The sequence below is a fragment of the Lepeophtheirus salmonis genome, chromosome 14 (assembly GCF_016086655.4).
Source record: "Lepeophtheirus salmonis chromosome 14, UVic_Lsal_1.4, whole genome shotgun sequence".
Classification (NCBI taxonomy): Eukaryota; Metazoa; Arthropoda; class Copepoda; order Siphonostomatoida; family Caligidae; genus Lepeophtheirus; species Lepeophtheirus salmonis.
In genome coordinates this window covers 13,169,421-13,196,417 of record NC_052144.2, presented here as the reverse complement: position 1 = coordinate 13,196,417, position 26,997 = coordinate 13,169,421, and the positions used below count along the sequence as shown (strand labels likewise).

General features: G+C 29.7%; 1 protein-coding gene across 4 annotated transcripts in view; it reads left to right on the top strand.

Annotated features, from left to right (window-relative positions):
* The window catches only part of stac (C2 and C2B_Munc13-like domain-containing protein staccato), a 50,194-nt gene that overhangs the window by 4,448 nt on the left and 18,749 nt on the right, over positions 1-26,997 (top strand). For all 4 annotated transcript variants that reach the window (XR_005868318.2, XM_071893241.1, XM_071893242.1 and 1 more), the window contains 10 exons: positions 16,914-17,060; positions 17,121-17,282; positions 17,336-17,514; positions 19,445-19,835; positions 20,958-21,179; positions 21,240-21,361; positions 22,327-22,633; positions 24,097-24,254; positions 26,193-26,484; positions 26,542-26,859. Coding sequence is in view for 3 of the 4 variants with exons in the window: in XM_071893241.1 (XP_071749342.1) it covers positions 16,914-17,060; positions 17,121-17,282; positions 17,336-17,514; positions 19,445-19,835; positions 20,958-21,179; positions 21,240-21,361; positions 22,327-22,633; positions 24,097-24,254; positions 26,193-26,484; positions 26,542-26,859 (2,298 nt within the window). In the remaining variant the exon portion in view is untranslated. The remainder of the gene's footprint in view (positions 1-16,913; positions 17,061-17,120; positions 17,283-17,335; positions 17,515-19,444; positions 19,836-20,957; positions 21,180-21,239; positions 21,362-22,326; positions 22,634-24,096; positions 24,255-26,192; positions 26,485-26,541; positions 26,860-26,997) is intronic.

Here is a 26,997-nt window from a genome sequence, read left to right as displayed (position 1 = left end):
ATTACATACAATGGTTAATTATTGCTTTAAGCCTTATTACGTGTATATGTGGCAAAGTGTACGTTCAGAAAAGTGTTCGTTCGTAAAAGTGACTGTTAGGGAAAATCACATTTGATAAAGTGACTTTCGACATTAGGGTTTTTTGGAAGTGTCCTTGATGTTAACACCACCCCAACATATTAAAGAAAGTTAAAAAAAATCCCCAAAAAATCGTTTTCGTAGAAAAGTTCTGAATATATATCCGTTTTGGGCTTGCATCTACACAATTTTTTGAAAAAGGCTTTTAGGGCGGAAGAATCTTAAACGTGGTTTACCCGTAAAATAACTTGTACAATTTGTTACTTGCTAGAGCACTTACACAAAATACGCATAGTTCCCTTCTCAATTAAGTAATATAATATTCCCATTAGATACATCAACACACTTAACTGGCTCAGATTGATCAGAATACATCCTTTTGTGGACACGAAACTTTTTGAAGCTGAATAAAATAAATATACCATCATTTAAAAAAGATTACCGTGGGTACAAGGACTATTTTTCTCTGATTATATCGATTTTGCTGTACATTACAGAAGTAAGTTTTTCCAGTAAGCAAACTCGAGATTTTAGGAAATGATTTGTAAAATATAAGTTTGCAAAAATTGTTGGCAAATCACAGAGGCTACATCTTATTCGATATAGTATTTATTTAAAAACTAATGATATTCTCAATACAGTGCATGAAGCTAATGCATGCTTTGCCAATTTTGTCCCTAGAAAGTTGGGCTAGAGCATAGAGATGGTGGAATTTAGGTCATTCAAATTTCGGTGTGAAGTTGCATCTGTGATGCCCTCGATGAAAACCCAATCAAAGTAATCATTGGGGTTCATTCGCGAATGACAAAGGCTTTATGTACTTTAGCCAGAAATCAGCAAATTTTGGAGTATAGAACTCTACTTCCTGTATCTTTGGACATCCCTTTACCAACGTTCTTTATATGCTGTACATTGCAAAGAGCCTCACATTGACATCGACGATGGCAGTGATATCTGTTTGGGATATATGTTCGTCAAGTATGTCGGATACACGACACATTTTTGCCCTTTATTTTGGTGGCCAATTTTGTTTCATAAAGAAGCATTCATGTGATTAAAAAAACGCAACATCTTACTCAAAAACTGAATTGAAATACAAATAAATCGACTGGAAATTTTTATGCCGCACTCTGTAGAGTAGAATACATTGATAGTTATTAGAGTGATAACTATCGAGTGCAGCTTCCAGTTTGAGCAAAGGGAGGAGGCAAAGAACTATATTTTGCATTGATTTGATAGAATCAAAGTTCAACAATTAACTGTGATTGACTACTTTAATAAGACAGTCAGACAATTATTAATAAAATTATTAGAAAAAAATTATTTCCATAACAAGCAATAATTTAAAAAAATGGTATATATATAATTATAGCTAATCATGAATTAGATTGACAATTATATAACTATTAACATGTCAGCTGCATGATCATTACCAATGCAATTTCTTCTGTTTGATATCAAAATTTGTCAAAAATATCTCCCTACCAAAAAAAAACCCTGGGATACCCTTCATATTTCAATTGATTTCATATTTTGAATAATATTTTTTTCAATTCCTAAAAATCCCAATGGTATTATTCCCAAAACATAATCAACTCCAATGTGTTCTTGTAAACTGTTGATTTACCTATTATTCTCTTGTATTAGATTAGTAAACATTGGATTATTTAACTCTTATTGATATTGTTGAATGTTCCCATTTTAGTACATTTAGCCGAAAGAAATTTCGCTGAATAATAAAATGTAATATATCAGTATTTACATATTTTTATAATATTTATAATTATATAATGAATAATTTTGCGGAACCGATATAAATTTTTTTTTAATGTGATATAGTAAGGGGCTATGTTTTCAACTTGTCTTGAATATTGATTAAGGCTATTTCGGAAAAGTATATGTTAAGAGAATCAATCACCTTTGCAAAATTTCATTTTATTACAATGTCATCTAGTTCAAGGTTTGATAGGATACAAAAGTTATTTATTTCGTCAATGACAATTAAAATAGTGCATTAACTATTATTCTGTTTTTTTAACTATGAAAGACATTATTTTATCAGAGAAAAAACATTTAAAAAGTTTTTTTTTTTTAATGCTTCCTTATCTAGTAAAAAGAGAGGATAACATAAGAAAATTTGGATCTTTCCTTTCTGAAAATGTAAAAAAAGGATGTCCTTTATACGCAGACCATCAAATTGTTCAAACTCTTTTTTCTTCTTTTTTGCAAAATAGCTAAAAATGTTTTCTTAGAATCAATATACATTCATTAAGTAAAGAGTTTTTGAGTTTTTTTACAATTGGATCGCACGTGACAACTTTTCCGCACTAGCTGTAATCAATATTCGAAAAAAAATCAAAAGAAAACCTCTCTAATGTATAGGTCAATTACCTGAACAACACTGCACTCCACATTAGTTTACTCTAAGGAGAAAATAAGATAATGAAGGGTCATCGTCAAAGTTGTATAAAATATATATCCTTGAATGCGTCTTTTGTAGTTTGTAATGTGAACAGGTTTTTATTTTCCAAAGCTTTTGTCAATATTATTTAATTTTTACAGACAGCACATCTAAGTTTTAAGTATTCACAAGTGCACAGCCTTCCGGTCCCGGTTGGAAGCTGCCATTGCTGCCAATGGTGGGCAGTGTACAATATAAAATTTCTGTATACATTTATAATGAATAAATCCCTCTTTGATGTCTACCGAGTTCATTTGATTTTACCTAGTATAGAATGATTATATATTAATGGCAAAATTAATTTATAAAAATATCACTTTGGAAAATAACACTCATTAATTTAAAAATATAATAAGTAGTGATGTCCAAATTATGTAAATAATATTCATTTGAACTTTTGGCTTTTATTTACATTTCTGACCTTTATTTGCAGTTTTATGTAGAAAATGTGTATTATTGCAATCGTTCCAGAGTAACAGCCCTGATTACCTACTCTTTAAGTTCCCCCCTAAAAAACAAGAAAACTCTGTCTCTTAGATTCCCTACCCCTACTTATCCTATCCATCTTGCCCCCAAGGCTATCGAAGATTTTACAATCCATTTTCCCTCTATAAATATGAAGTGCATCCATTTTTCTTTTCATAAGCTCTAGGTACTGGAAACACTTAGATTTTATTGATTTTTATTTCCCTATTTCGCTCCATTTTAATGCATCATTTGAATATTACTAATGATAAGGAAATATTAAATAGTAAAGACAATACATGTCTAATACAATTTCACCATATTGTATTAAAATATGCGTATAAGTATATCATGTATAATATAGTATTTTTCAACATATATTAAGCAAATTACTTTTTGGCGAATACATAGTTCAATTAATTACTTATATAATAGTCTAACAGTTTAAGAAACTGACGTAATGGGCTAATTACCATATCCTTTTGGGTTGTCATTGTCGTTTTAGAGGAAAGGTTGATAAATGCAAAAAACAATATTTTACATATGTAACAAAAGCAAAATATAATGTTTCTTCTCAAAATTGAGTGTGATTATATTAGTATTCATAGATGAATATGTAAATTTCTATAAACAAATAATTTGTATTATCCCTTTGACGCACCCGCAAATGACACTTAGAGTAGCCAAATTTGGTTGTTAAAATAAAAAAAAATGAGAAATTTACATGTTTTATTTGAAAAGCTATATCGGGATAACATTTTAGTCTTTCAAATCAAATAAAGGTTCTAAACGATAGATACAATTCTAGGGTGTCTTAAGACAGGGCACAAATTTGAATACAAAGCCAAACATTTTGACATATTGACCATATTTTTGTTCAATATTTTTTTATGTCGATAAATTACATATTTTAACAATATATAGAAGGTTTTTCTTTAACTAGACTTGATACTCAAAACGTTATAGGTTTATTTTTTCTTTGCAAAAACGTCATATTACTTAGTTAAGATATGACGTAATTCTAGTGCGATATGATGATAATTTCAGATGCATAGTAGTTTGATTCAATAAAAATATATGCCTACACAACTACATTTACTTTTGTTTAGTATTACGCGGATTCATCAAATATATTTTTAATCTACCCTTTGATTTATAATATATTGTATACATACTATATAGGTACATATATCTCTTCACAACTACTAAGTAATACTGTGTTTTAGTAATTGAATTTATAAATATTAAATTGTTTCTAAAGGTGGGTTACCACATCTATCGTGCGTGTACACGTCTATATGCATAAATAGGTATAAATAAAGAATGCATCTTATCTAGTGGTACACATTTTATTATTTTCAATCCAGAATGCCATATGAGCAAAATAAGAGAGGAGGACAAAAATACATCTTATCTCTGAACAAAACAATATGAGACAGTTGGAAAGTTCAAAGAAGATTCTAATTTTTCTTAAGGACATCAAAAATTGGAACAAATTTTTTTTCACCGTTCATGCCACTTTGAATAAAAAGCATCCACTGCATCACAACGAAACCTCCTGGCAATATCCCAGTTTCAGTGAGACATATCTTCAGAACTCAAAATCCAAAATCATGAACTTGCCATTTAATTGATTAACAAATTAAATTGCGTATAGGAAACAAAAAGTTATATACGACATAAGGGAAGTAACGTCCTCTGTGTTATTATAAAAACGACTTCTTAGGTGGGATAAAATATATATTTGTATGTCCCGGAATTTACTCAAACTAACAGTCATGTTTTTTATTATTTAAAAAGGTTTGGGAAAAAATATACCCACAAAAATATCATGTCCTAAAAAATCTTTGATATTTCTCGAATAATTCTACAAATATTTACAATATAAACAATGCTAGAATAAAATAACATCTCTGTTTTGTATTTAAAAAAACAGCTATAAAAACCTAGTAGTTAGACTAATATTTTAATTTTAGAAAGTAAATTTTATTTTTTTATGTTTGATTCACCTTACGTTAATGTTGTTGCTAACTTAAAAGTTGAAAATAATTTATGTATATGGACTTCAAAGAAGACCCATTGGTCAGATGTAATTAATGTAATGCTATAATGTTTACTTATAATTAATCAGTGCAACTCCATCAAACAAATTAAATGAACATTAATTTTAATGGAACGGCGTAGCTCGATGGATAGGACTGAAGAGAAAGAGCGGACAGACAAAAAATCAACAACAACGACATATATATAAGGGAAAGAAATAAGCTTCTCATTGATTCATTCAGAGAGCAGTCTATATCAGTATACACATGGAGAGTGAACAATTTTCAAGAACAGTATGAAAGAAAAAAAGTTGTATTATTGACATAATAAAATTATAATGATAATTAATTAATGATTGTCACCATTTAAATTCTCACTGTCACTCTTAGATTCAAAAATGGTCCTATCCATTTCTAATTAAATATTTGAAGAACGGTTGTAATCTTCTTCATCAATTTTGTGATATATGTCATCTTCCTTAAGTATAAAATTGTATGAATCGTGCGGAAATCAAAAATAATGTCGTAATCATTCTCCTGATACTTTGCTAATATCATAATATTCAAATTGTTTGTCAAATAAATTTGAAATTAGCCACAACCCATGCATTCTAAAATAAATAATCACAATTATAAATTATTGGAATAAATGTAGGTTAAATCAATAGGTTGAAACAAATTTCAATATACAAAAATAAATTGTAAAGGACCATCTGGAAATCATCATATATGTACTAAATATTCAGATTCTACCAAGAAAAAAATAATAGTCAAATTGATACAAAGTATGAGTCAAGAGTATCTCGTACTCAAAAATGCTTTAAAATTAACTTAAAATTATTTAAACATTGGCATTACCTTCCATTGCACAAGAGACTAGAGGAGTCCCATTTGCATAGTATTTAGATTTCTATAAACTGTATAAAGAAAAAGTCTTAATAGATGTTCGTCTGCTGTCATTTTCTATATTTATGTGTTTAAAAGTAATAATTCTTGAATAAAATATATTTTTACTTTCATGAGAAAGAAATCATAGTCACTTTCCTCAAAGCTCCTTGAAATTACTGTTATGCAAATGACTCCAATTAAGTTAATCATCCGTTACTATGTGTCAAGGAGTAATTGATCAACGGACTATATACAGCAATATTCTTTTGAAAAATCTTAATCAAAAAAGATGTGAAATTTTTTTTTCTTCGTGTGTGAGTCCTTAGTCAGAAAAAAGACCGATTCCAAGGACTGAACTTATTCAACATTAGCATCTAAATGATGATGCAAGTCAGTCAAAATTCATCTAGGAACTCTTTCCGAAGAAATAGGAAGACTTAGGCAAGTAGACGAATACAGGAATTACTCTTCTCAAATGAACATTTGAATAAGTGAGATAGATTCACAGATATAAATTTAAGATAAAGGAGAGTTTTAGTCTTTTTATATCTAATAATGCTCATATACTTTCTCTGAAACAATATTCTCAAAATGAGGCTTAAATCAAATAATTTAAGTACCAAAATTAGAATATAAAGCCCCATTTATTTATTTTTTACATCACTCACGTGGTAAAAAATAGTTGATTATATTTTTTGACAAACTCTTAGCCTTGGGTTGACTTCTAATTAGCACGTTTGATGGCATTGATCCACAACTTCCTTATATTTATGTTTTTTGGAAATTTAAATATTTTCATGAACAAAAAGACTAAAGACTTTATGTTTGTTGCTGATCTATTTTTTTAATACACATTTAAGATTACCATTATCAAAAATATATTGCAATTTTTGACTAATTTAAAAAAAAAAAATAATTAAAATAAGGCAACAAAATAGTAAATAAACCCATCCAATACCTTATATATCTTATGGCAACTGACAATTTTAAATGAATCAGTAATGAGAAGGAAAAAATATTATCTTCCACTGAATATCCGCTCTTTCCCTTGATTCCTTTAGCTCAATGAATATGGATAAATTATTCTCTTAAAATCAATGTGTGTAGGTTCGTGCCCTGTCATTCATAGCTAATGTAATATATTCTATGTGTGTGGACTTCAAAGAAAATTCCTATATCCGATGGAGTAAATGAAATATTATAATGCTCACTTATATTATATCAGTACAACTCCATTTGGGGAAATTAAGGGAAAAAACCTCTTGATAGCTTGAAATCAAAGGGGGACGAGGGGACATTTTGGATCATATTGAACAAAATAGAATTTCAGAACAGTCGTTGATATGTTTTATCTCAGTTTTCAATTGGAAATAGAAAATCATAGAAATTTTAATATGTATTTGTATACAAGTTACAACTTGTACATGTTTGAACTAAAAAATGAGATGAATTGTTTGAATGATTTACTGTACTTGGGTTGAAAATAATGAACTAACTGAATATTTTATAAATGATCAATCTTTCAATAAAAAATTTAATTTTTGATAATTTAATTACAAATTTAAAAAAAATATAAGTTTTCTGCGGGACATAATAATGTGCAAATGGCCGCATTTTATTACTCATCAATCAAAATAAATGCGTAAATTTCATAGATCCAAATCAAATTATAGGGTCAATGTATAGTTGGTAATAAAAATGCATTTTAAGACGAAGAAATTAAAGTATGTACAATTTGGGACTATTCTACAGACATATATTAAGAATTTCCTATTTCGTTATTTTGCTTCTATTAAAAAATATGATGCATGGACATTGTACACATTACTTACTTATTTTAAAAATAAATTAATCATTCATTTTTTCGGACATATTTGAACAAAAATCTATTACATATAACAAATATGTAATTTGTTTTAACAGACAATATTTTTTCGTAATTTCCTTTGAATTTTAAGTACTTTTTTAAGAACTACTTTAAAATATACACAAATTATTATTGTTTGGTATACCACCATTATGGTAATTCCGAGCTACTGACACATTTAAAATGATTGTATACTAAATAGAAATCGAAATGACCCATGGATGATCTCATTCTCTAAATGTGTGTTGGCAATATAGTCTTAATATAAATTCTTACATGGTTGTGGTTGAAAATTTCTCCGGGATATTTCTCAAGGATATGTCCCCAAAGACCATGAATAAAGCAGCGTATGATTTTAAAAGTGCATAAAATATTTTAGTACTTCATCAGGTTCTTGGTGGTTATATACATGGCTGTCCGGCTGATGGAGACTCGGGCATTATATACAATAATATATCAGAGTAATATATTCCACGAATATATTGTGCTCAACATTTTTTAAATGTCTAAATAAAAATTTTAACAAAAATTTTGGTATTCCCACATTTGTTTTATTACAAATTCTTACGTTAACAATTATTTTTCAGAAAGTTTTTATTTTTGAATGGTTAAATTGTAAATAAAAGACTCATTACTTACCACTGATATCGTTTAATATGTTCATTACCAAATAATTACCAAGGAAAGATCACTCAAAATAAAAATTATGAAATACGAACTGTAAATGAATAAACTATTTATGAAAATACATTTTATCACTCAAGTGGTGAAAAAATGCCTTTGATAGACTTTATATATCTACAAATTCCATGATTCGGTCAACCCTGAATAACTTCTTGTCAGAAATAAAATTACGTCTCGGGTTGTTTTCATGACGTTGAGGAGCCATTTTGATCTGGCGAGCCTTTTATTCTTTGCACTGCTATAAACAATTTTTCCCCCTAAAATTGCTTGACTTAGCTTCAAGGTCCCCTTTTTATGATCCTAATTTATTATTGTTGCTGACATAGCCAAATTAAAGCGGTTTGATTTTCGAATTTCGTATAAGGTTAGTTCGGAAAAGTTGTCATATCGTATGAAAATGACCTATGTAAAATTTTATTTTTCTTCTATGTCATCTTACGGTACCACATTTTGTTCAAAGCTAGAGAAGAGACAAAATTAAGGATTAAATAATTATTAAAATGAAGCATTATTAATTATTTTACAATAATTAATAATAATAAACATTATTCTAACCTATAAAAAATTTATTGAAATTTATAGGTAAAGCTACCCATAAAGTAAAATGAGGGAATAATATAAGAAATTTTTTATCTATACATTCTGAAAATATATATAAAAAAATAAAAATGTGCGCGCTATACGCGGATCATCAAATTTTCCTAACTGTCTTTTTTCACTTTTTTTGTTCCAAAGGATCAATAACAAAATATTTTCCCACTTATTCAACTATTTAATTTTAAATATCGAAAAAGTATAAAAAGTAGTTTTTTAATTAAATAAATTATTATAAAAACAATATGTAACTGCATGTAAATTGTTTTAAAACGACATTTTTGGTCGGAAAAGTATCAAATTACCGATATTATTATTGGTACTGAAACTCGTCCCAGAATATTGATATTATGACAATACTAATACAAATATAATCTTGGAATATAATTCATTTAGTTTACATATAAGAAAAAAGTATAAAGAGAAAAACGTCTCTTAATTGACGTCACTATGATCTTTTATGAAATATTAATGTGTATAAATATAATTTTTTGGCAAAATATAATGAAAATCATCCAAAAAAAATAGGAAAAATGAATGTGCAGTATGCTGACATAAATTGTGCATCTATGTTAAGCTTAAATCCAAAAATTTAATTAACTTAAATGACAAAGTTTCTCGTTACTTAAAGTTTTACTGAATTACTTAGTGTATAAACTAAAACACTGTACTTTAATCTGATTGAAACTAATGTTTTGTAATGGGTACTATAAAAAAATCCAATATAATGAAGGTAATGTATTTTTTTTTAATATTTTTTCATATCTCTGTGATATTTTTCCAAAAATTTAATTTGGATTATAATCAATGTCAATTTTAATATTTCTAAAAAAGAATAAGGTTTTTTAAAAAAAAAAGATGCAACCATTAGTTTATACCATTTTGACACTAATATTTTATATTCAATAATGATATCATTCAGGAATTTAAATTATTTGACCGCAATGTATCACCACTCTCTTTTACTTTGTTTACAAACTAATATAAGTAAACATTGCTCATGTCCTATTATATTATTAGCTCTTGACTTATCAATCATTATTTTGATAATGGAAAGGTATGGAAAATTATCCTTTAACTTTTTTTTTTCAAAATATTAATTTCTCATAGATTACTTTTTTGTATACATGTCTCATTGCATATACTAAGAAATAAAAATAATATCAGTTTTCATGAATTTTCATTATCTTTTCTTCAATTAGTTCTATAGGCAGTAAAATGGACAGTTTCTTGCAAATATCTTGTATATAATAATATGTATTCCTTGTATTTTGTATGCACTATGTGCGAGATAAAATTGTAAATTTGATTTTAAATCAGTCTGGATTACTTGATGGAGAATATTTTTTAAATCCTAGTTTGTGTTGTTATAGTAAGGACTATTTTCAAAAATCAAAAGTAATCGTCATATAGGCGAAAATGACAGGGTGTTGTGTTTGCTCTACGTCCAAGTAAATGTCGACAAGTTCATGAAAGTCGTAGGATGCTTCTGGAGTTTTATTTACAAAGATTAAAAGCTTGTTGTCTACAGATCAGATCCCTAAGAGGTCCCTGGTAGACGCTTGAAAATCGGGATCCTTGAAGATGTTGAAAGCATAATCACCATAAGTCTGGGCAAATCGATGAGGCAGCATGTCAAGGCTCTTACTGTCATTAATTGGAATGTGAGGATGTATATGAAGAGATTGCAGAAGGTTTCTTATGTACGACGACAACGGCAACTGCTTTCAACAGCAACCAAGGCCAACCAGGTCAAGAGAGGCCATAAAGTGTTGACATGGTTAAATCATAATTCATCAATTTGGTCAACCTCCACCTGAAATCTTCCCCCATGACATTATAACATTTAAGTTGTAGTCTAGAAAAGAGATTGAGCTACCCTTTCTCGAAATTTGGATGACTTTAGGGCCTCCGGCGAGCAGCAGTGGGTGCCAGTTTCCGATAATGCCATCAAGAAGTGCTGCAGCGCCTTCAGTACCCAAGTTGTAGGCCATAGTAGGACCCAAAGGAAATCATTTTGGAAAATAATAAAATCTATCAAGAAAGAAGTATGTACTAAAGACTCAATCTTGTACACCTTTTCATTCTTGTAAAAATACACTATTTGTTTATTATAAAAATATAGGATTTTACAACGCTCAATGTACTTTTAAAAGAGAAAAACATATTTATCAAGATAGAATTTCCTTTTAGGCTATTTATTTAAAGCAATTACCTACATATCTCGACTAATACTAATCAGAAGTACATGTTTACATGAATATTTTTGTATATTTATTTTATATTTAATTTTTAAAGAAAGTTTTCATTGATAGATAATGTGGTAAAATGTAATAACTGACCCAATTCTTTCATAAAAAGATATATATATATATATTATTTTTATATTTATGGAGAATATATTTTTTTATCTGTAGTTAGGGATGTAAATCATTCAAAAATTTTAGCGGGCAAGTTGTTTTGTTATTGGCAAGCTGGAAACTGTTTCTTCATTGTATATATCACTAGCAAAGGGCAACCCGGTGTTGGTGGGATCAAAGAGGGAGCGGGAAATCACATAGACAATAGTTACTATTACTTTACCTAAGAATTAAATCCCTTTAGGTGGGTAATCATTATAATATATGTAATATATTTAAAAAAAAAAAAAAAATTGCTATGTATTTTCAAACAGCATATCAACATACTGTTATATATATATGTGTGTATATTTTTTATTGTTATTTAAGATACGTCCTACCTGGTTTAGAATACAAATATATGTGTGATACGTGCGTACCTATGTAAAATTATCTCGTATTTATTCCGTGAGTATTTCTAGAATATATTCGTTATAACACATCAGATAACACATGGTGCAGTAGGCAGTCCTAATCGAACTCCAAAGAGTTTAACAAAAAGAAGAAAAGTCCTAGGCAACATGAGATCTCAGGTACGGAAGCACTCCTAGGTGAAGATAGACTCGTTTCCTTATTCAAAGGTGCCCAAAATAGATCAAACATCTCGATTAATAGATCTTTGAAGAACATATAGAGGTGCTCAAATAAGATCGTTTGACGCACAAATAAAGAACATGGAGGAATTCAAAATAATAATGAAAGCTTCCTAGAAGTTTAAGGAATTGTTGTGCTTCTTGAGGAATCTTTTCGGGAATACGAACTTGAAGTCGAAAAGTCCATTGATTAAGAAGAGCGATTAAATAATATTTACTACATACAACCTAGGAATCTTATGTGAAATCCACATTCATTTCACATTACATTTCTTTCTTTAGCTACGTTAATTCCATCCATGGACATCTTTGTGTAGAAAGAAGCAGTTGATTGACTCACCAACAGATACTGGGGCACAAAATCTGAGCTAATGTCCAGTATCCAGTCAGAAAGCTAGGATTTGCAAAAGGACACTGCCATAAAAACCTACTCCCGTTTCTGGGGTCAAATAGAGGGTGTTATTGACACCCAGGGTGATTATATTGGATAACAATTTTTTTGTTTGATTTCGCTTTCATTTGACGTTGGTCTTTCTTCAAATCAAATGATGAGCTTAGAAAAAAATTATTTTTTTAAGTTGGTTTTTAAATAGCGGTCATACCCTGTAGATATTTCATGAAATATTTTCAATAGGGAAAAATAATAAATGAATGTTACAAAGTTCATAATTCTTTAAACTATATTAAAACTACGTTTTTCATCATTAAAAATAAAAAGATTTTATGATTGAGAAGCATATACAACATTATTGACTTGATTATTGTTGAGAAGGAGTTATTAGGAATCATGTAGCATATCAATATAAAAATCAAATATTTGAACAACATTTCCTAATTATAATTTACTATTCAATTAAACTTTTTTGGTAATCTATTTATTTATATGTGGTGTGTCAGCATAAGAACAATTTTGACAAAACTCAAGTTTATAGTATGCATTTGCAGCCAAGAATTAGGGCTAAAATTTGAATTAGCAACGGTTTTTCATTTTTTTTTTTAAATATTTGTTTTTAGATGGTTAAGTTTAGTAACTTCACTTTAGCAAAATCTTTTTGTGGATTTGTATAAAATTTACTATTGAAGAATAAAGAACATAATCTTTTCAATGGAGTTTGTAATCGGAAAGGTATCATAATGTCTATAACAAGCAACACCACTTTGATTTCATAGTAATGATGCCGAACATTTAGAATCACTTATCATTGTAAATAGAAAATCGATTCTTAATATCTTGCAATGAAAATACAATATAAAATTATATTTAGAACTAATATGAAAAAAACCATGTTTTTGAATGGCACTTATGACAACCCCTTTTTTCAATAGTTTCTACTATTATATTACGGAAAAGGGATCAAGTAAACCGTCCAATATTGCTGAATGAGGTTTCATCCTTGCTCTAAGTGTCTCTCTCTCTTTATGTCTGTCTGTCTTTTATCTCTTTCTTGATTTTTACTTTTTTTTCTTTTCTATACTTTTTTCTTCTTCTTCTTAGAGTACCGACCACTGTGCCGGCCAAAAAATCAAAGGCCACCAACTATGTTGTGACCACACCACAGTACGGTCCCATCTTGTTAGACCTTGGTACCCTGGTATTTCTATAGAACCGGTATACCAAGCCCCACTATTCTGGAAAAAATTTTTCTTCCAATGTAGAACGACAAAAGGTTACTGAACCTATTAATTTCTCAACATATTTTTATATGGAAAGATATTTTTGCTGTAAAATAAGAGCAATTTCATTTTTCTTACTTTATATTAAAAAGTTACTCTCGGGGTTTAATTCTTTGCTATAATGATTACAAATATATATATATATATACATTTAGTAGTGAAGTACATAATATACTGAGATGACATATTTTATATGATAATAATAAATACTTGAAGTTGAATGCTATTTCCTTAAATTATTTGGATGACATCCAATTAAATAAAGAAATTCTCAAATATTATAATTTTAAAATAAGTGCATTTCTTCTATATGTTATAATTTTATAATGCTAATGAAATTGAGAGACAAGTAGTTTACTCACTTTTGAACTGAAATATACATATGCACCTGTACTTATTGCGGTTTATCATTCAACGGGAAATTGTATTCCATTGTGATTCCAAGATTTTTTTTTTGTCCCAAGTTAAAACTTTTTTCTCCCTTAACTTTTCTTAATTATACGTAATACGAACTTTCTTCTAACTTGATTAATTTTACTATAATTATTGATTTGTAAATTTAGTACATTACGGAAATCTTGCATTTTAACAATAACGTAAGAGTGCAAAAAAAAAAAAAAAAATGATTAATTAAAAATCTCGTGAGGTCAACCTCACTTCCATGTCGAAAGTATTAAGGTGTCGAATTGCAAATACTTGTCAATCTATAATAAAAACTATGCTTGAAATTGTCTATATTTAGTTTTGAATGGTAGATGGTATTATGATCGGAGAGTCTCGTTTTGTGGAAGAGGTTGCCTTTGCTTAGTATTCTGGGTAAAAATTTTGGGTTTATCTTTTTGTTTAAAATAATCTAGCGTCATAACATCTTAAATGGCACGACTATGAAACAGAGTGATAAGGCCAAGTCTTTTGACTTTGTATGGATAGTTGTCGTTATCTCCCAATCAAGGAAACACTGACAAGAAATGAAATTGTACATTTTCTATGGACTTAATCAAATAGTTTGTGGAAGGATTTTTCATTTCAAATCCATACATTAAGATTGGAAGGACAATAAGTTTCACTACGAACGGAGAGTTACGTGTTTTGAAACTTCTTTTAATGATTCACATGTTTCGATTAGGCTTTTTTATAGTGTGTTGTATATTCTTTTTCAAACTCATATGTAAGATATGTAAGTTTCTAAGTTTAAGCAATCATCAGCCAGCTGAAGACATGGGTGGATCAACTTTATTTTTGAGAAAGGAAGAAGTACACATTTATTAATATTTATAGGCATTCTCCAAAGTAACCCGAAAGTTTTCATTCTATCTAATCAGATTTTAAAGTATTTTTTGAGTAAGATGTTGTGTTTTTTTTACCATAATTGCGTCATCCATAAGCTTTGTTATGATGTAGTTTTTTTGTTTTTAATATCAGCCACCAAATGAGTGAAGAAGGGTATAAAAGGAGTCGTGTATCCAATTTGCTTGACGCACATATGGCTCAAAAGATATCGCTAGCATCATTGGAATCAATGTGAGAACCGTTAGCAATATTTAGCAAACCAAAAATGTAGGCAAAGATACCTCCAGGAAGTTGAGTGATGCACCCAAAACTTTTCTGACTTTTAGGCCCAAGGACATGTATCCTCCATCATCCTCAGACTTGACCCCTTTTAGTGTGGTACCTTCGAGGGGTATCACAAATACAACCCCACACCGAAATGTGGATGACCTAAATTACACTATCTGCAAACTGCACATAAAAAAAAAATAGTTTGTGATCAAAGAACTAATTTATCATAGATCTGGGTGCTGTATTGCTGCGAAATAAACAAAACTACCTGCATGCTAAACGTTCAATCTTGTTGTGTATATCATTAGAATCGTAAAAACTTTAATCTAAGTAATTTCTCAATATATATTTAATGTTAAATTTAATGATTATATAATTAAATAGAAATTATATAATAATATAGTCCAATACGGGATTCACCAGGATAATGGACTCCCTGGGAGATAAGCTGAACTACTTACAGGTCGAGAAACATTTTCAGTAGGATAATTTTACAAAGTTAAATTCAATATAAATTAATTAATTAACATAAACTATTGTGAAAAAGAATTGTTGTATAAATTAATTTGAAAAAACAAAACATTGCTCTGCCCAAATTACATGACAGCGACTAAGAGGCCAATTCTAGAAGAAGAACAAACAAAGTGTTCACCGTAGAGGCCATCAACTACTCCCAAAATGACTATGTTCTAGGAAAGAGTACCGATAGCATCTCTTAAAAGCACCACATCATAACCAGTTGCCAGAAGCCGGCTAGTTCTATAGTCTGGACTGTTACTATGTCAGATGGGAATAAAATGCCTTTCATTTTCATTACGGAGGGTTACGAGATCAACCCACATGTTTTTAACACCGTGTTGGTCGACAAGATGCTTCCCTTGCTGTGGGATACATATGATGATGTCCCGTATATCTTCAGCCAAGACAAAGAACCCAAAAATGTGTAGGACTGGTGAAAAACAAATTTCAGGGGCTTTAGGGAAAATAATATGTGACCTCTTAGTAGCCCTGACCTAAATCCTATAAACTTTTATATGTGATGTATCCTTCAGCCCAGGTCTAGTACCATGTGCAACACCACCAAAGAAAATCTACAGGTTGACCTTATCCAGGAATGCATCAATATATCTGTAAAAACTGTGTGTAGCTCCTCTGCCCAAGTTTTTCTAATCGGGTAAAGGATAGTGTAGCAAACAAGCTCCATCACCAATTATTGTCTTCCTCTCTTCGTTTTTCTTTATTAATTAAACCCTTTTATTATAAAGACAGGGGGATTTAAAAAAACTGTATATATAAAAAGAATTACTATCAAAGGCCAACATAAATATTATACTCGTTCTCACACGTACTACAAATTGGTGACCCCTACTCCAATAATGTTTCGAAGAAAGTTTTTCTTATTTAAATCAACTAATATTACACTTTGATCATTTTCACAAAAGTTTATACTAAGTAATAAATAAGCCTTCACGAATTTATTCCATACCCTCTATATTTATATATAATAAATTTCTAGTACTGTACAGTTGACAATATTTTTCAATTATAAAAAAAAAACCTAATTCTTCAATTAAAAAAAAAAAAACATTAATTTTTCAATTATTTCAGGATATCATGGACGAAAAGGATGATGACATATGTGTTAAAAAGTCGCAAATGAACTCTGCCGTGCAGCCCGTTATTCCTACTCCCCGTCTAAGACGTGTCAATTCCAGCTCTTTATCAATTCATAAACCTAGAAAGAAAATAATCACGGTATTTATTTGGTAAAATCTAATTTCATAAAATTCATTTTTATTTTGTTTGTGATTTCAGTTGGATGAGTTGTACATTGAGATTTTATATACCATTCAAAACATGGTTGGCTGTGATACTGATCCAAAGGATGAAATTAAACTAATAAAGTACCTACAGGAAGCATTTCATTACGATACCCAAACACATGAACATTTAAAACAGCAAGCAATTATGAGAGAAGTCAGTTTTTATTATTCATAACTTTGTTCATTAAATTTCTTTTCTTTTTGCAGGAGCCAGTTTTAAAAGCAAATTTGGATATTAAAGAGGCTAAAAGTCTTCTTGGAAAGGATTTATCTGGTACAAGTGATCCTTTTTGTTCGGTATTTATATCGAATAAAGCCGAAGAGAAGCAGTACACTAGCTATAAAGCTAAAACACTGGATCCAAAATGGGAGGAAGAATTCAATTTGTAAGATATTAAAGAATTACTTACTTATATATTTATAGTTCTTTTCACATATTGTGTTCACTCAAATTACAAACCATATTTGGCTAGGAAGCAAATTTTTTTGCTTCAAAAACTTAAAAAAAAAAGTTATATATAAACCGATTTGAAAAATATATTTCCAAAAATTTTAGCCAAATTACAGAAGCTTAGTCATAGTTAATATGCCCTTCATTAAAAGCAATGAAAACCTCAATAATGTGCCTGAAGCTGTTAAGGCTTTCACAATTTTATCCTTGGGGTAGTTGTCCCAAATATTGGAGATGGTGGACTTTAGGTCGTCCACATTTTGTTGTTGGGTTGCATTTGTAATGCCTCGATCGTTTCCTACCAAAAAAAACAAAAAAATCTGAAAATTTTTGACTAAGAAATGAGGGTAAAATTGTTGTAATACTAAAATTACAAATATTATTCTTATTGCTTATACAATGTCATCGTACAAGTCTAATATTTATTGTTAACACTTACAAAGAAAAAAATTAAGACTTGCGATATAAATTTCTATGATCCCACTGATTGTAAAGATTTGACAATATCGTTATTCATAATGAAGGAATGAAGTTTTTAAGCAAAGTTCTATAAATTACATATTTGAGTTAAGAAAATTTGGCGCTCATCGCGAGATGCCTCTGTAAATAAAGCTTATTCAAACTGAACTATAATGTTAATATAAAATTTGTTGAGCGCAAATTCACTGCTGAAGAAAAGGGATATTTCATTAAAAAAATGCAAAAACAAATTAAATAAATTTCTTGTGCATTACAAGGCATATATGATTGTCTTTTATTGCCCAATTTTGAAGGAATGAACGTAGTGTAATTTGTCACAAAGTGAAATGATTAAGTGGTCATTGTTAATAATTCAACATTACCAAAAAACGTTTATTTCATTTCAATTTTGTTGGTATATACTAAGGGTTCGACAGGCTAGTAAAAATCAGTGGAGCTGGAAGTGCAGGGTGTCCTATATTGTAAACAAATCTTTTTAATTTAGTTAATATGGGTACAAATAAGTGTGAAAAAAAAATCTGTCAATATTGAGTCATTTGCCTGAGAAAATGCAATGTTTATATGATCGAACTATGCGAATCAGAATCATTTCAAACTTATTCTCTACTAGCGGTTGTAATTTAAATACTAACTACATATATGTAGTTAGTAAACTTAAAAGCTATCTAGTGTGTAAATAACAATTTATATATGTCTGCATGTATGAAAAGCCACCAACGGGTGCACTGTATGTAGGGCTCCCAGATTCATATACCAATGCAGTATAAAGAAGAAAAGAAAACTAGTATAATATCCAGGAAGCACTGTATAAAATGAAGGAATTCGTGCAGACTTTTAGTTCAACTCATATATAAAAAACATAAAGAAAAACAAAACAAAAAACAGGAAGTACTTTATATATTCATGAATACGAGGTTTAGCAACGAGCTAAAGTACTCCCTGGCTCATCAAATCTTACTGAGAATTTTTTTAAATCTTTTATCATTATTATTTAATTCTTGAGGAGAGAATGTCGAAAGTATGTGTCAAGTGTGCTCATGAAAAATTGAGGATAACACCCAGGATTTGTTAGGATGTTTTCTTCTATATTATTCAAGCAAATTTTATATTTTGGTCCTGACCTCGGGTACTACCGCTAGTCAATAATAAAACAAATGAAAAATGTCCATTCAGAAAAGGTATACATAAAGCTATAAAGCTTGTACTTCAACTTTCAAAATAAGAGGATTAATTTAATCTCGCATTAATGTAAGTATTTAGTGAATGGCCGTGCTCATATGACTACGATAGGTGTGAATGGGTAAATATCAAGAGTAAAACATACTATTTGAGTTTATATTATAAAGCATGACCTTTGACATTAATAAATTTGTATTTATTCCTAGGGATATTGAAAACATCGATATAGACACGATACGAATTGATGTATGGAATTTCAAGGATCCGTATGAGAATGTGTCTGACAAGTTTCGTAAAATACACGAAGTGAAAGACAGTAGAAGCTTTAAGAAATTCATAAAAGATACATATAACGCCTCAACTGGTCATATTATTCATGAGCTTATTGGAAGTGTGGAGTTCCCGATTCGAAACGTTCCCTCCTCAGGAATTCATCGATGGTTCAAATTAGAAAAACCAGATGCTAAATCCAAAAAATTCCGTGGTCAAATCCATGTTTCATTAACTATTTCCACAAACAAGGCAACAGATCAAACCGCTCAAGAACATCGCCATCTGTTAAAAATTCTCTTTGCTCATGAATTAAAAACAAATTTAGTAAGTTGTACATGTGACGTGTATTTGATTAGGTTCTGTTCCTTAAATTATACAATATAAGGTAGGTTTTCCCAGCAATGCCCGGGATGTTAAGTAATTAAAATTAATTCCAAACTCTTTTGTTTCATATAAAACAAATGAGAATTATTATCCCTGCACGTTGGTATGTATCTTACCCCACTTTTTTTAAAGGTCATTTTAAGGCTTGGAGAAGAAATAATATTCAAGTTGAACTTTTGTTTACTCAAATTTTATATTATTCCCAAAAATCCTTTGGCTTATAGTCTCCTCTTTTTTTCTCTCTAAAAGTCTAAAAGTGTGCAAAGATACTTTCAATATTTTGTGAGAATCATACTTAGAATTTTAAAGTCTTTATTTTTTGTTTTATATGAAGAAAATTATTTATTAGTCGTAAAATTTGTTATTCGAAAAATGTTCTTTTGGTAGTTGTGAAAAGAAGTCGCTCAATCCAAATTTCTATTTATCTTTAGAGTACTCTCAGACTGTCATCCACAATTTTTAAAATGAATTACTTATATATTATTAAAATCCTACATAGTCTTTTATTCGAAACTTTATCATTATATTACTTGGTATGAATTTATTTAAAACTAAGCTATACATTATTATTTCTATATGAGAGTCAAAATTTATTCAAAGAAATAATAAAAGGCTCAATATATATATACTATATATTTGACAAGGAGTCAATAAGATATTGTATTCCTGTCCTTTTGGAAACGGAGCATAATTATAGAATAACTTTTTACTTCGTTTGATTATAAGAATAATTAAAAAAATAAATTATAAAATATTCCATCCCGTATCAAGTCAGCAGATATAATCGACAGCTGACAACGAAATGCATAACGTAGTTTTGTGTTAATGAGGGTACGCTCTGGAAATTCTTATGCCCCGTAGGATTTGATGCCTCAAATTTACAATTCTAATAGATTACAAAGCAGTAAAAGAATCAAAAGAATGATGTAAAATAGTAAAAAAAAAATCGTTTTTTGCTCAAAGTCTTCATTTTTATTCCATCCTGTTTTGCTGTTTACACGTCACTTATATATCCAAACATTCATTATTAACGTAATATTGTATTTTTATTGATTTATGTAGCCGGAACCATTTACGTGGAATGGAAGTTTTAGTGAGGAGTCTGTGAAAATTTTAGCTCAACATGCTGTTCAAGGACGGTTAACTGGTGCGGAAACAGCTTTAGCAAGATGGTTAGTGTACGCTCATACACATTGTGATTTACCCTTAAGCTATGCCATTTTTGTGCCCATATTAGAGAAGCTAAACTATGCGCTCAAAAATGATTTGTTAGAGCCCGAAGAGGTAAAAAAAAAATAGTATTTTGTATGAAATAATATAAAACTGTTGCTCTTTTCATCAAAGGAATCTCGTTTCTATGAGGTGGCCTCAGTATTTGTTTGTCATGGATTGGAATTTATTAAAAAACATCGAAGATATATTGCAAATGATGCCAAATATGTTATTCAAGTGGAACATATAGTCAAGTAAAAAAAAGTTATTTAATAATGAACTTTTTATATAGAATATTGATAACTACTTACTTATGTGTGTTGGATCTGTCCAAGGACTTTTATTCTTTTTTTATAGGTCCTATTTTTTTACCATTCAACATTCCTGAGGACCGATTATTCGGTCCTCCAGTCCTACCTTCCTAGCTATCTCTATATATTTTTTTCCAATCCTAGCAAGGATTAGATAATAAAAAACCAATGTTATTTCAACAAGGTTATGCAACTAGAAAATCGAAGGGAAAACAAAATCAGATTTATTAACTCATTTTCTCTTTCAAGTGACGTCATCGGTCAAATATAATACATAAAAAGTAAAAATATAGTCATTTAGTTTTGCTGTTATACAGATTCGTTATTAATTAACGCAATGTTAAGGTTTTTCAATTATACTCGATAGCTATATTCCTATATTTGCATACCGAATGACGTCATCCGTTATGCTAGTAAATTTTCAGTGAGTAATGAAAAACGTTGCTCACGAACTATGTATCTTATCTCTTTTAAAGAGGTTGTGATAAAATTTCACCTGCTATAGCGGCCATAAAGACAGATAACGACCCAAAGGACATACAAATTTTATAAGGACTGAACTGATATGGAAGTAGTCATTATAGTTTTTTTAGACTGATCCAACCCATAAAGAAATAATAATATAAAGGTCACCAGGAATTCAAAATGCTGTTCCATTTGTTTCACTTGTTAACTTTGGTATGCTTAAGGGATAGTATTTTGCCGAAAGACGAATGAATTTAATAACCGGATTTTTTTTCTCTGGATTTTAAAATATCTAATATAATTAACAGCTGCATTAAACTTCTCAAGATCAGAATATTTTTTATATTCCTACCTAGTTACCTTTACATTTCTATTCTCTGTGATCCAACCCTACTACCTAAACAGCATTTAGGGCTAAAAATTTTTGTAATTTCCTTTTACAGATGTTTGAGTCTTCTATATGCTGAGGCCAGTAAGGCCGAATCTGAAGATAATACTCGTTATATTGGAGATATACCTCAGTTAGTATATGTAGCCGTTGAGGAGAGCATTCAGGATTGGTATGCCTTCATTCAAAAGGAAATGCCAATGGATAACAATCGAGCTTTAAAAATTAAAACATTAATCAGTTTAGTTCATATCTTAACGACAAGTGATTTAAAGGAATCGTGCATGCAACTTCATAGTTTATTTAAGGACACCTTGGAAATCGACTATATCAAAATTGCCTATAAAGTGTACGAAGAAAAGGTATGATTGAATACAATTATTTTATTTATATATATATATAGATGAAGCTTAGAGATGTGAAAATTGTCGAAATCCTTGCTAGCGTAAATAAAGAGAAGGATATATTCGTAACTTTGAGAAAAGACATATATAGTAAGGAAATCTAGTGTATTACAGAAATCTTAAAAAAAAAAAAAAAGGAAATAAATAACAACATGGTAATTTGAGCAATGTTTTGAAGGAGAGCAGCTTAACTGTCATGAAGTTTAATTAGATCAGCTACAATCACCTGTGACGAGAGAGGAGGGGAAGAAGGAAATACACCAGGATATTTCAAGAATTACTCCAATATCGACGTCATTCTACTCTGAGTCCAGGAGGACTTACTATTATAATTTTTCAACAAATCCTCAGGGTTGTTACTCTTCGTCTTTTATGGGCACACACGCTCAATCAAGTTTCGAATATAATTGAATGTAGTATGAAAGGAAGTTCACTACCCTGGAATTGAAAATTCATTTATCAGTTTACCAATTCCAAACAAACGGACAAGCTACAAAATACACTGGATTTTCATCAGTAGAAATTCCTTTCTGTGGACAGAGATCACCAGCAATGAGGACTTGGACTTAAGTTAATATTTTGAAAATAGTTGTAACTCGATTTGATAGAACAAACAAAAAATTACGACTTGAATTGAACATGATCGCTAAGACTTGCTACTTGAATTGGACTCAAAAGCTAGTTAATATTTAAGTCAAGAAAAGCTTCGGAACTTTGAACCTTACATTATAACTTTGGGTATGAAAGAAACACAAAAGGAATCTGAAAACTTATTAAAGTACTCAGAATTCACGTCGACTTTCAGTCACGACTGCTGGAGAAATTTGTATTACAATTATGATAGAATATTATTGTTCTGTCTAAAAACATTTAAAATACTCATAATAACTATTTTTTGTTCAAATTTAGTCTATTTTTAGATTTGTCCAAAAGTTGACACCCCTGACAAGTGAAAAAAGATTTGAGACTCGACATGTACTTGCAGTATAATGACTTCACAAACTTATGGAGAATACGATATTGTGCTCATTACTCGCTATATACGTTTGAACTTTTAAAATACGGAGGAGTAATTAATAAGATGTTCCCGGAAAAAAACAAATATTTTTTTTCAATGTTTTAAGCTACAACGGATTTGAACAATTTTCACATCTCTAATGATACTGAAATAATATTGTACAATTACAAATGTAAATGGATTAATCAAAACAATTTTTATGAATCCTTTATTCGATAAATCATTTCTACTTCAATAAATTCCTTCTTTATTAAGCATGATAAATATTATTTAGTATTTTCATAGTAAAATGACCTTTAATTTATTGTTAAGGCATAACGAATGATAAATTATAGTCTAATACAATATTTACTGTCAAATTGCATTGTATCCGAACTTTTAAAACAGATAATTTTTATTATAGATAATTAAACTATGCAGTCCATTGGTGGAAGAAACTTGCGGCCAGCTTAAACCTTTGATCTTCAGTGAAGATGATGGCGAATCCGAATATATCAACGATACTCTTAATTTGGGAACTAATTTGTTTGAGCTGTATTTAGCTCTACAGCGTTTCGTCACGTAAGGTTTTTAAGTACTCACAAGTAGAGTTGACATTTTTGTATGGTAAAAACTATGTCTAGAAAACAGAAAAAAAAAAAACCTTCTTGCGTGTGCTCTTTCTTCTTTTTTGTTCATTATTTAATAAGTCGTTGTGGGTGTATTAACATTTCCGTATTAAAGAAGAATGATCGCCTATCTTTGGTGTAAAGTGATTTAAAAATTGCAGAATATTGATAAGTGTCTCAATTAATAATTACAATATTTCTCGCTCCCACTTTCTCCTGGTGCTCTTTTTTTCCTTCAAAAATGTCAACTCTACTCACAAGTTACTTACTAGCGTTGAATAGTATCATAAGTAATTTAATTATTTTAAAAAATAACATAAATACATTATTTTTAAGTCTTATTTACTGATAGAATACATATTAAGTCGATTTCTGTTGGAGCATCGGCCAAAGTAGAACATTGCCTTATTGCCCCATGGACCTTTTTCTATGGCCTGTATCATTTTTCATGGATTTTCTGGAGTACTACCTTGCCTCTTTCTCCAATACTCCACCAATAATTGACCTAAAAACTCAAATAAAACGATACAGCCAATAGGGAAGGGTCCATGAGGCAATAAGAATAGTTATACTCTGCCGTTTGCTCCACCGAAAATCGACCTATTACATTCTGATCAAAAATAAAAAATAATTTTTTTATTTTAAATTCTATTTTTTTAATTATGTAGTACAATGTTGGCATTAAAAAAACTTTTGTTTTTTTTCCAGATAGAAATGTTTGACATATTTTTGTGTGATCTAATATTTACTACTTTTTAGAAAAATAAAAGATATGTATACAAAAAATGAATTTAGGGGAAAATTCAATAAAAGTTTTTAAAAGATTTTTTATTCCTCAAAATTTTGTATAGTGTAGCTTATAACTATTTGAGAAGAGTAAAAAAACAACTTACAAACGTATTTTAAGAATTTTTTGGAACGAAATTGATGTTTTTTCTAGCAATTCCTTTAAAGGACCAGATTAAGTTGTACTAATTAAGTATAAGTAAACATTTTACTAATACAATTACTCCATCTGACGTAGTAACTGTCTTTGAAGTCCCTATACATAATGTATATTTTCGTCTCTAGGAGCTACTCAGTATCGAATCTACGCACATTTAGTTCAAGAGAATAATTTCTCCCGAGCGTGTTGTCCATTAAGCTACGTAGCTCTTTTCGAACTTTTTTATCTGTCAAAAACAAACTAATACTGAAAATTGATTTATTATGTGAACATACATTGTGGAAATGAAGATCAACATAATAAACATGATATTTGAGAATATGAGGAGAATTGAATTCGAAATTAGAAAATTTGTGATCAAAGTAATATTTGGTTGAAATGAAAAGTTTATTTACGAAATTGCTATAAACATTTTCATTCATAATACAATGACCTTCTAAATTATTTTTTTAACTTGACATACCACATTTAAATAGCACATTCTACACAGCATAATTTGTATAATTAATTGTTATCGAAATTGCAGAACCCACCATCTTCAATAGTTATCTTGAATGTTAATTTAAAAAAAAAGGTTCTCATTTCAAACTCAAGGCTACCTTTAATATGGTAAAAAAAATGTGTTGCAAAATTCACTGTGTGGAATAAAAGTTTCAAACTATTGTGAAAGAAACGAGAGGTCTAATATTTGGACAGTTTTTTTAGGTTTTTAATATGACATTCCAAGTGTAAAAACGTGGCAACTAAGTACTTTTTCCGTTTAGAATTGCAGGTTAAAAATACACAACCCGACCCACGGGCTAAAATTCAACCTACTCATCGTTATAAGTTACTAATTTTAAGCAACAAGAAGTAGTCACTTAAATGTATTTAATCGAATTTTTAATAAATTAATATGTACCCATCTGCGAATTTATTAAACAATTATTTCTATAACCTTCACAGATTTGGAGATGAGATATACACAAAGGAAAAAAGATTATCCCCGCTTCGAAATTCCCATATTTGGTTTCATAAAGGTGTCGCAAGATGGTTGGACATTGCTTTGTACAAAGCAATGCAAAGGATTATTAAGGCTGTTGAATTAGACTCACTGGAACCCGTTGATGACCTCGTGAAACATAGCTCTTCAGCTGTTGATATACGTACAGTACTCACTCAAATCAAAACATTTTGGAAACAGCTTAATTGGCCAGATGTTGAAGCTTCATATACATACATTTCAAAAATTTTAGATGTTTGTAACATTTTATAATTGTTTGAACAAGTATTTATATTTTTTATGATTTTGTAGGATGTTTGCCGAACAACCATTTTCTATGCTGATCAAATGTGCAAACGTGTTGAGACAGTATCCAAGGCTTGTGATAAAGGAGAGTTTATCGTGACTCCAGAACTGTGTCTTTCCATCAATAATATCGACTATGTTCTTCAATACATTCAGCCTTATGTGAGCGAGCTTGGGATGGAGGAAACTATTGATAAGCTTCATGTTCTTGATGGAGAAGAAGTTGCTAATTCTTGCCGTCGTACTCTTAAAACATTGGTACAAAACGCTACAGAAAATGTAGAAAATAAAATTCTACAGGTTTTGGACAATGTTGGCGAAAAAGTATGTTGTTTAATATAATAATTTAACACTAGAACGACGACGGTAAATCACTTACCTTTATGAACTGCTAATATCAAAAATTACCCCACCTGTTTTGAAGCTATGCAAATTAATTAATTTCTATTCTGGTATCTGCAA